Source organism: Dendrobates tinctorius, unplaced genomic scaffold (genome assembly GCF_039654945.1).
Source record: "Dendrobates tinctorius isolate UK_male_01 unplaced genomic scaffold, ASM3965494v1 ptg000270l, whole genome shotgun sequence".
NCBI lineage: Eukaryota > Metazoa > Chordata > Amphibia > Anura > Dendrobatidae > Dendrobates > Dendrobates tinctorius.
Window position 1 is genome coordinate 8,249,421 of NW_027361937.1, and position 11,749 is coordinate 8,261,169.

Here is an 11,749-nt window from a genome sequence, read left to right on the forward strand (position 1 = left end):
AAATACAGGATCACTGCTGTGTTCTTTCCAATGCTGGAATGATGATAAAGATGAGTGCTGGTGCAGTTTACTGCCAGCCAATGAGTGGGCAGTGGGTGGTGCTGGTCACTGGAGCTTGCAGGGAGTTTGGTGGAGCTTCACACATACACTGCACCAAATGTGCTGCTGTGTGAAGACATCAGTGACACAGAGCTGTCTCATTCACACAGCAGAGGCTTTGTCACAGAACAGATTACATCAGTGACTGCCATCCCCTGTGCAGATTAGAAGCTGCAAACCCCCATCACTGGCCATCACACAGTCTGTTCTCACTGCTGCCAGCAGCCAGGGACAGTGAGGGAAGGAATTACTGATAATGAGTTATGTATTGTAATCATGGAGTGGCCCAGAATACAGGACGATTTTCCCTCCTCACTAGGTTCACTTTCCATAGATCACTGTTCAGCGTGTGTCTGGGGGAGGAGCAGCTGCTCTCTGCAGTGAGGCTACTAGAGGGGGAGGATTTGTTACTGTGTGATGAGGGCTTCTTCATGTGGACGGGGAGGGCCTGTAGCTATGGAGGGTGAGGTTGTTGCTATAGAGGGCATGTTTGGAGTAGAGTAGGAGGTTACGACTAGTTCTCATTTCAATGCCATAACACCCCCCCTTGGACGTTCTGTTCAGAATATCTAGAAAACCGTGCAAACTAGTGACAGAAAGTAAATTACTTATTGTCATAATTCTGCAGCCCAGATATGTACTGAGATTATGTTAAAAGCCCGGACAACCCCTTTAATGTTTGGGTTCGCTCATCTCTAATTGTGAAACCTTGCTGTAGATGCATATATACAGTACACACACAAGCCTCTTACTACAGGTTTTTTGCTACTGCAATGTGGATGAAACTCTGTCCTTGTTTGGAGAAAACTGCTCCCAATGGCCTAAGTGTCCAATCATCAGGAGCGGAATAAGCTCTAATGGTGCCAAGGGAATAAATTCCAAAATATGCCCTTCACCCTTGGCTCTAGCTGAGCTTGATAGTGGCTCAACAGACAATCATTCTTCCAATAGCTACAAGTTCTGCAACTGATCCGCGACATGCACAAGTGCATCTGTCAATGGATGTTCAAATATAATAGTTTAAAAAGTCTGTGCAAAGGGGCGTGGCTGACGGGATTCTCTGTGGGCGTGTCTTTAGGCTACTCTACATAATTGCCTCATGAGCAGCGCCCCCTAGTGAGAGCGCAGTCAGACAGCCGTATTAATTGGACCGAGATCCGAGTTTGACATTTGCTTAAAAATATATGATATATGAAGCTGTAGCCCAGGGGTCAGGAGAGCCGCCAGCCAGTCCATGCAATTCAGTCTGATCTCGTTGCAATGTATACGGCCGTCTGACTGTGCCCTAAGGAACACATAAACTTGCACTAATAAAAGGCCCATAATTCTGGAACTGTATGACAGAAAATAAATGTTCAGATTAGCAGCGGGAATAAAATAAGAGGTAAAGCTGGTCACTGCTGACCTGGTTCTGTTTGCTTCATAAACCGTGACCCACTAATGGCACAGCTATTCTTGTTATTCCGGCCTGCCAGTCACACATGCCCACAGAACAAAAACTCTGGAGAAAAACGGATGACAAAACTGATTCAATAGTTTCCTTTGGGATCAGATTGGCGACTAGCGGCAACATTCATCAAGTCACCTTCGGGTGCTAAGAGAGTATCTGCGGCGTGCTCAAATACTATGTTCGAGTCGCCGCGGCTGTGCAACAGCTGTAACACATGCAGGGATTGCCTGTTTTTTAGGTAATCGCTGCTTGCGTTGCTGCTGTCAAACTGCAGCGAGACATGCAACCGCAGGGATTAGAACATACTATTCGAGCATGCCGAGGACAATCTGCTAGCACCCGAGCATGCTCAGATAACGCCTTATCCCAGTATGTGCGCTCAACACTACTTGCCACATGTCCACTACTTTACTAGAAAATGAGCACAGTTTAGCAGAAGGGGGCAGGGCTTACAATAATTTCCACCAGAAATTTGCATAAATGACAGCAATCATAGAAGAATTTTACAATAGGTGTAGATTTCAGCTTGGGGCACATGGGTTACTAGGGATGCACCAAATCTATTACGAGTCATGCACCTCTGAGGTTCTAAGGTATATAATATATGACCTATCCTTAGAAAAGGTGATCAATAGGTGGTCGGTGGGGGTCCGCCGCTACGACCCTCTGATCAACGGTCATTAGTTCCATGGATGTAAGACAGCTCCTTACAATGGCTAGTGGCTGCTCGGCTCCTATTCTCGTGAAAAGGAGCTGTTCTGCAGTACACAGCAGTGGTCGCTACATATGGAATGGTGCGGAGTAGAAGAGCTCTGTTCATCCGGCCGCCTCCACATCCGACAACAGCTGATTGGAAGGGGTGATCTATTCTTTCAGTCAACAGTATCAGTCATCATTATCATTTGCCCAAAAACCCTTAATCCATCACTGATCTGACAAAAGGGAGTTTATCACTTGAGTCATGCTGCATAAAACCTCAGCAGTATGAATCAGGAGCCTGACAGCACCATTGCATCCAGGTATATTGTGCTCACATGCTACAGTGTTATAGGAAATATAGACTTTATAAAGTTCCAGCCAGGGACCGTAGCCGAATCCTGCTCTTCCAGTGGTTATGGTCCCAGCATAGCTGCAGGTGATTGACAGGTGTCTCCCATAGTGAAAGACCTGTGAATCGCCACCAGCTGATCTGGGAAAAGCCAGGTCTTCACCGTACAGTATATTTTCTCTGAAACGCTGGAACATTTGGGAAAAATATACTTGGATGCAATTCTACTCGAGGTTTCGACAGCATGAAGGAAGTGACAGACCCCTCTAAGACCAATGTATATACCATAGTGTGTGATCCAAGCCATGAAGTGGGGTCAGCAGTGTCCATCCCAATAGCTTCAGGTGTGACAGCCATCGTCAAGACCCGCCTGGAAATCTGCATAGAGCATAACCCCCCTTAGATCAGCTGCCACCCTGCAATATTCCTGGGTGGTGCACTGAGCCCAAACTAGGTATAGCTATGAGGGCACATTGGTGAGAAGAGTGCCACTTACCGCAGATGTCATTACACATGCCAAATCACTGTAATGTTTCCCAACAATGTAAAGGGTGTACAGGTAATCAGGCGGGATTAGGCTGTGTTCACACGGGAACGGAATTTACAACTATTAGAAAAACAATGTTTTGCTGCAATTTTCCAAAATCAACTGCTGCAATAACAGCGAGTGTGAACGCTGCCTTATCTTAGATCACCTCATCCCAGAGATGGAACCGTATACACATCAAGGCAGAAGTTTGCTAAATGTCAGGCACAATCCCAGTTCTCCCAGTATGCAGGGCCCCAGGAGGGCCCCTTACCTCCCAGTATGCAGGGCTACCTTCCTCCCATATGCAGGGCTACCTACCTCCCAGTATGCAGGGCCACTTACCTCCCAGTCCTCCCAGTATGCAGGGCCATTTACCTCCCAGTCCTCCCAGTATGCAGGGCCATTTACCTCCCAGTCCTCCCAGTATGCAGGGCCACTTACCTCCCAGTCCTCCCAGTATGCAGGGCCACTTACCTCCCAGTATGCAGGGCCACTTACCTCCCAGTCCTCCCAGTATGCAGGGCCACTTACCTCCCAATCCTCCCAGTATGCAGGGCCACTTACCTCCCAGTCCTCCCAGTATGCAGGGCCACTTACCTCCCAGTCCTCCCAGTATGCAGGGCCACTTACCTCCCAGTCCTCCCAGTATGCAGGGACACTTACCTCCTCCAGGCTGCTCACTGTGCTCCTGCAGCTGCTCATCCTGGTGGTGAAGGAAGAGGTGGTGGGCGAGCTGTGGTCCTCCAGGGTCTCCATGATGAACTCACTGACACTGATGAGATCAGGCATGGTGCTGATGGGGAAGGGGCACCCAGCAGGTGGGGACTGGAGGATTGCTCAGGAGTTGGCTGCTGCTTTCTGCACTGTGTGAACAATGCACTGCGTCTGCCAGCTTGTACTGCACAGGGAGTGTGTGTGTTGGAGGTGCAGGTATGGTAGATGCCAGTTATTATGCCAGGCTCTTCATAGATGCCCAGGGTGAAGTGCCCAGTCCCCCGCAGTCCAGGGAGATCAGCTGGATTCTGGGTCCTGCCTCTTCTGCTGCAGCTCTTCTCTGTGCAAGTGAATGAAAGGGGAACTGAAGCGCGCATGTGCAGACTGCACGAGGGGGGCTAAGGCAGAGTGGGTAGGATGTGAAAGGAGAGGGGTTTGTGAGAAAAGGATTGATGGGGGTTGGAGAGGAGATACACGGACTAGGGAGGCATGGAGGACAGATTTGGGGTTGTAGAGGGGAGGGGGAATAAGGACAATAGTTACTAAATAACCAGGGGGAATCTGCCAAGGAAACTCTAGGAAGAGAGGTGTGAGGGGCTGAGAGATTACACAAATTGCCTGAAACTTGTCACATGGCCACATTGGGGGTATTGATCGGGACCCAATATTCGGCATCCAATCCGGTTTGATATCTGTACCACCCCATTCAAAGCTTGAGATCTTATGCCGCATGGTGCAGTCTAACGCCGTGTTCAGACTGTGATATTTTCAGTCAGTGCGCTGCCCGCGTGCTCAGCAGATTGCACACTGACCCAATATCGGCCGTCATGTTTCCACATGGACCAAGGGGGCGGTATGAAAAAATGTCTTCCGTGTTAGGCCTGTTTCACATTTCCGTTTGTTGCCATCAGTCAAAATCCGCCGTTTTGCAAAGAAAACGGATCCGCCATTTTTTTGGCGGATCCAGTTTTTTTCCCATTGACTTGCATTAGTGATGGATTTTGACGGATGGTCATCCGTTGGATCCGTTTTTTGACGGATCCGCGATAATTTTGACGTCCGCTGACTTGAGTTGACGGACAATGAGACGTTTTTTGGCTGCGTCACAATAGCAGATAGCTACGGATCCGCCGCTATCCGCCATTCGTTATAATGGTCGCCTATGGGCGGCGGATCCGTTGCCAACCGTTTGTTGACGGAATCCGGCAACGGATCCGCTTTCTGACACTGAGCATGCCCGGAAGAATTTCCTTGCAGAAATTTAACCCCAAACTCCGTTCTGGCGGCGGAAAATCTCTCTCTCCTTTTCCAGAGTCGTTTCACTTTAAATTTCATCACCTTGGCACCAAAAACGGATCCTGTGACATCTGTTTGTGGCAAAACGGAAACGGATCCATTTTTTCACACTCTGGCGGATTTTGGCTGGCGTCAAAAACCTGAAGTGTGAAACAGGCCTAAGTCGTTACACCCGCCACAGCGTGCGCCGGGGGTCACTGGAGACACGCAAGGATGACTGAAAGCCGGTGGCACCCAGGAGGAATAAAGGTAATTTTCTCCTGAATGGTGACCGAGTACCTTCCTAGTGCTATTAACCTGCAGATTAACCCTATACTTGTCAATAGAGTTACTGGACCTGATCAGTTCCCTGCTGCTGTAAAATAAAAACAAACTACTCACGGATAATGAGTGAGACAAAATCGTCCGAGTTTTCTGGATGAAACGTTGAGGATTTATTATACGCTCGTGAGCCTCCTCTGAATGGCAGGCAGCTCCTGCACCTGGCCGCTATGGAGACATGCACACGGAGACAGTCATGTCTGCAATTTGGGAACATGACTGGTCCTAAAAGTTCAATGTCTGAATGAATTAAAGAGAAGCAAAACATATAATATTGCTTAAATGGCAATTCCCTAATGCTGTTTTATTGCTGAGTGTTATGATAATCCATAAAGGCAGGGCCGGCGTCACCACCTGGCACACCTGGGCAAGTGCTGGGGCCCACTCGCCTTCGGGGACACCAGCATGCTATGGGGACCTTGAGCGCTGGCACCGGGCCCGCTCTCAAATAATCAACGGTCTCTTCAGCGTCTTCTGACTCTCTGTGACGTCTCAGGGCAGAGGGCACGATTACGTCACTACAGCCCGCCCTCTGCTGAGCAGTACAAAGAGTCAGAAGACACTGAGGTGACCACAGCAGCGGAGAACAAGGAGAGGTGAGTATTTGATTTTTTTTTTTTATATATGTAGTGATATTTGAGGCCTGTATACTGTATGGCACAATACAGTAAATTGTCCCATTATACGGTATGGAGCAATATATAGGGCCATTATACTATATGAAACAATATATAGAGTCATATACAGTATGGGGCCATTATATACTGTATGGAACAATATATGGGGCCCATTATACTGTTTGGAGCAATATATGGGGCATTTTACTGTATGGAGTACTCTATGGTGTGTAGGGATCCACTCTGGTAGGTAATGGCAGGGCTGCAGTAACGAGGCAACACACAGGTTTAAAGTCTAATTTCAGTGGTTTAATGTCACTTTGCAAACAGCAGGTTAACAGAAAATAAGGAAAAACATAAATATACACCAGCTTGGAGAACCACTGGTCCCAGACTCATCCCTTGCATGGGACAGGCTTAACTAAGCAGCTGCCAGGTCCTGCGGTATCCACCAGGTGCCATTCCCAGGGTTGTTGAGAGTCTTGCTGCTATAGTCCTGCAGCATGGGGATCCTGTATACAAGTTCAGGCTAAGTCCAGCCAAGTTCCTGTGACTTCCAGACACAAACTCCCCATGTGCCAAATTCCAACCTCCTTTACATAGCCCATAACCCCTCCCACCGGTGAGGTAGACATCACATGGGCTGATCACGTGACCATGACATCATCACAGGTCCTGTATTTAGGGAAAAACCCGGCCAAACATTAATCTGCTGGGATAAATGTATCTCCCATCCAGTAAAACACCCTTTACTGTACCACAGGTGCCATTATACACTGTATGAAACATTATATGGAGTCATTACACTTTATGGAGCATTATAATGGGCACATTATACGGTATGGAACATTATATGGGGTCCATTATACTGTATGGAGCATTATGTGGGGCTATTATATACTTTATGTAGCAATATATGAAACCCATTACACTGGAGCATTTTATGGGACCAATTATACTGTATAAAGCATCATATGAGGCCCATTATTCTGTATGGCACACTATATGGGGCCATAATATACGATATGAATGGAACATTATATGGGGCCCATTATTCTGTATGGAGCATTACATGGGCCCATTATACTGTATGGAGCATTATGTGAGGCCAATATACTGTATGGAGCAATATATGGGGCTCATTATACTGTATGGAACATTACATGGGGCCCATTATTCTGTATGGAGCATTACATGGGACCCATTATACTGTATGGAGCATTACATGGGGCCCATTATACTGTATAGAGCACTATGTGGGACCCATTGTAGTGTATGGAGCACTATGTGGTGTCCATTATACTGTATGGAGCAATATATGGGTCTCGTTATTCTGTATGGAGCATTATATGGGGTCAAAATACTGTATGGAGCATTATATTAGGTCAGTATACTGCATGGAGCAATATATGGGGCCCATAATACTGTATGGAGGACTATGTGGTGCCCATAATTCTGTATGGTCCGGTCTAAAATTAAAACTTTTGAATCCCCCCAGGGCACGCACTTTGTGCTGTGAGGATTCGCCAGTTTTTGACCTATTGTAGAATTTACAATAGGTATCATTCATGTAATGTAAGAAGGAAGTGAAATCTTTGGCATTGTGCTATACCTATAGTTCTCGGCTGTATCTGTGCATCATGAATCATGGTATGTGTTAAAGGGGCCCACCGAGTCTGTTTGGCCAGGGGCCCTCGAAAACCTAGAGCTGGCTCTGCATAAAGGTATTTTTACATGCGGCAGATCTGATCCAGAAATTTCTGTACTTTTAATGTCAGTTTCATACATCTAGATGGGGTTTTGTAGAATGTCAATGGATTTCTGCAAACGTTTTTCAGATGACTGAGACGGTTGTGAAACTTAAGGCAATGATAATGAAGACCAGCTATAGAGTATTACATAGGAATTCATTATTGAGGTTCTCTCAGGAATAATAGGAATATAGCTTGGAGAGTTTCCCAGAAAGAATAAAATATAACCTTTATTGGATAGTATTAAAATAGACACTCTGGACAAAAAAGTGACACAAAAAATATATGACCACATACATATATAAAGTGCTCGTGCACACCACTACTCAGTAAAAAATGGTTTGATCTCACCAGTATATTAGAAGTTCACTGGAACAGGTTCGCATCGGACCGGAGCAGGGTATATAGTTCAAATATGAGGGGGGGAGTTTCCTTTCATTGCCTGTCATGCCCCCTGCATTGCTCCTGTCCTCACAAGTGTAACACTATCCATAAGTATAGGGACAGTGACCCCAATGGTCTCACCTAAGAAAAGGGTCTCCTGCCACTGTAGGGTCCCATCTTCTATTTTCTTTTCCCACTAATTCTATTTTGTCTTAGCTCCCCTGATGAATCCCCTCCATTGGGGAGGATACGCGTAGGGAGATTTATTTCTATACATCAATGGTGGGTAACCTGTAGCAGCACATACTTGGAGACTGTCTTTGTGAGTAATATATTTTTTGTGTCACTTTTTTGTCCAGAGTGTCTATTTTAATACAGTACTATCCAATAAAGGTTATATTTTACTATTTACTGGAAACTCTCCAAGCTATATTTCTAAAACTTAAGGCAACAAATCAGCCGCCTGTGAATAATCCTTTGGGGTGTTGTTACTCAATTTTTTTTAGCGGGGAAAAAAAAATGGTGCAGTGAGATGTCGGCTAGAAATCAGTAGAAAAATTACTATCAACAATTTTACCTGTTGTGTCTTTCGCCAATTGAATCGATAATCTGTAGTGACTCTGTGTGACTGCAGACTTATGAATCCCCCCAGCGCACGCGCTGTACACTCCGGATTCGCCGGTTTTTGAGCCGGGACAGGAAGGCATTTATGAGATATACAGACTCTCAACCAGAGCCCATATGTATGGAGTGAGGCCACGCCCCTAGTTGGCCACACTCACTGGTCAGCCACGTAAATGGTCGGGCGCGACCTCACTCCATTCCAATGTGTGAAGTGTGAAAAACTTAATTCCCAGAAAACGCAGTAGATTTTCTGCAATCAAATGATCGGCAGAAAATCCATTGTATTTAAAGTCATGAGAACGTACCGTGAGGGCATGGTCCAACATCTGAGTGCCCATGTGAGTGTTACATCTCAGAGAAGCAGACCCATTGTTTTACTTTTTTTATCAGGTGTCATCCCAGTAGTTTCTTTTTTTTATTAATGCAGGAAGAGAGGACATCATTGATGATGCTTCGTTCAGCGTGGGGATGGCAGCGCTGGTACCCTTATTTCATCCCATTTGAAAATCCCAGTATGCACTTGGGATTCGCAAATGAAACGTCATCGTAACAGAAGTAAAAAAGCTGGATGATGACGTAGAGAGAGAACGGAAGAGAAATTTCAAACAAAGTTTATTAGATGATTAAATTAAATAAAAGTTTTAAAATGAAATTCAAATTTCATTTCGGACTATCCCTATAAAAAGCATGAAACTAGGATTCAGTTCTGAAGTACAAAGTCTGTTTTCTACTTTTCATATGTGTTTCACGGATCCTCATAGACATGAAATGGGTTGTCCAGGACAATTTTATTTTTTAGAATGCGCCTAAATACTAATAAGCAGGTAGCTGCTAACGGAGGCAAACACCTGCCTGCTTTACCCAGCACTGACCGCTCCTGCCAGAGATTCAGCTGCTGCATGCCAACAGAGCAGCTCTTCTTCTTCCAGGCTGCTCTGTCGATGAGGCGTGACTGACGACGGCATGCTGATTGACAGCCAGCTTCCAACGGTTAGGCAGCAGGGACGCAGCTGTCAAACGACATGTCGTTGACACAATCACACCCCATTGACAGAGCCGAGTCGAAGAGGAGCCTCTGCTCTGATGACGGGATGTCAGCGTAAGCTGCAGTGTCACCAGCAGGAGTGGTCTGTGACTGCTATGTGCCGACAGAGATGAGCTTTGGGCACAACAGGCAGGAGGTTAGCCACTACACACATCTTAGTTCTTAGGCCCATAGTAAAAAGTTAAATAGTCCGACTCCAGGATAGAGTTGAGCGAATATGTTCGTAATTGGTCGCCAAATCTCAGTTTGCCATATTTGTGCCATATTGGTACCCTATTTGTGCCGAATTTATGTTTGACGTTCGATTCCGAACATATTCCGTCATTTCTACTCCCATTGACTCCAATGACGTTCTGCTGTGTTCAGCAAATCTTGCAAATACAATATTCGCCACCGATCATAATTCGAACCAAATTTAGAAAAATTTGCTCACCTCTACTCCCGGACATCCCCAGCCTAAGACTGCACGGTTATTGACTGGATGCTCTTCTTAGAGAACAGAATAGGCCACTCAGTAGACAGCAGAAGCATTGTTGGAACACAATGATCACATGCTTCTCTCTAAGGCTTCATTCACATATTCGAGTGACACGTCCTATTGCTGTCTGTCTTTTTCTCGGACAGCACACGAAGAGTTTCATTGATCCATAGACACATCGGATCCATGTGTCCGGCCAGTGAGACTCAGATCAGATCCTATTCTCATTCTTTTTGCTAACCAGTCTGCGAACAAGTCTCTGGGGAACTGTGAGATATACTGAAGACAGCTTGTGCTTCAATGTTTCATCCATTGTTTAGAGTCAATGGATAAAAAAAAAAGTTTAGAATGACCCCTGACAAAAAAGTCAGTCTGTTTCTTTTGGATGGTAACACATGTGTTATGATGAGTCACCGAAGGAGGAAAAAACAAAATACCAGCTAAGTCCAGAAAAACAGCTATCGGATTGCAGACCCCTGAACCTATCCACAACAACTAGCAGTAGCCGTGGGGGGTTCCTACGGTGCCCTAGACCCCTCGATCACAGCCAGAGAACTACATAGCCTAAAGACAGAAAGGGGAAAAACTAAACTGCCCCAGAGCAGACCCCAAAGCAATAGGCAGCCCCCAACTTATAATGACGGTGAAGCAAGATGAAAACACTAACACAGATAGAAAGATAGGTTTAGCAAATGATGGGGCCCCAACTAACTACATAGGACAGGATAGGAAAGCTGCTGTCTGCCATCCGCAAAAACCCTATCAAAATGAGCCAACCGACTGGTAGGAAAAACAGGCCCTGAAGTCGCTAGGCTTCAAAAGACTATATCAGCACTCAGATATATTCTGAAGACAGAGCAAAAAATCAACAGATCAGAGACAAAAATGGAATTCAGCTCACCCCCGGCCGAGGATGGCAGAACTCCCAAAAAACAAGGCAAAACAAAAACAAAACTGAAGAGTACAAAGCAGAGCAGAAAAACTTAGCTTTGAGACGCAGGAATCAGACTGGTCTCCAAGAATCCAGCAGGAAAATCACCAGCCAAGAAGAAGGGTGTCGGCAGCCTTATATCCAGTCCTCAATTCCAGCCACCCAGTCATCATCTAGCTGCCCAGGTGTTTGGTAATCAGCCTCACTACCTTCCTTCACCAGAGGAGGGAGTTCATCAGACCTCAATGGTGAAGGGAAAAATGAACTCACAACAGTACCGCCCCCTTGAGGAGGGGTCACCGAACCCTCATCCATGCCACCAGGGCGATCCGGGTGAGCCCGATGAAAGGCACGCACCAATCTTTCGGCATGAATATCAGAGGCAGAGACCCAGGAATTATCCTCCTGACCATAACCCTTCCACTTAACCAAATACTGGAGTGTCCGTCTAGCCAGACGGGA

The 11,749-nt window shown here is 46.1% G+C and overlaps 1 protein-coding gene across 5 annotated transcripts in view; it reads right to left on the reverse strand.

Moving 5' to 3' along the window:
• Positions 1 to 4,364, reverse strand: part of LOC141069643 (arf-GAP with SH3 domain, ANK repeat and PH domain-containing protein 1-like) — a 328,366-nt gene extending 324,002 nt beyond the window's left edge. The window contains exon 1 of one of the 5 annotated variants that reach the window (XM_073559383.1): positions 3,790 to 4,364. In XM_073559383.1, coding sequence (XP_073415484.1) covers positions 3,790 to 3,915 — 126 coding nt within the window. In that variant the 5' untranslated portion in view covers positions 3,916 to 4,364. Of the gene's footprint in view, positions 1 to 2,882; positions 3,758 to 3,789 lie in introns of those variants that run through there. The other 4 variants (XM_073559384.1, XM_073559380.1, XM_073559381.1 and 1 more) reach the window with 4 other exon arrangements.
• Between the last annotated feature and the right edge of the window lie 7,385 nt (positions 4,365 to 11,749).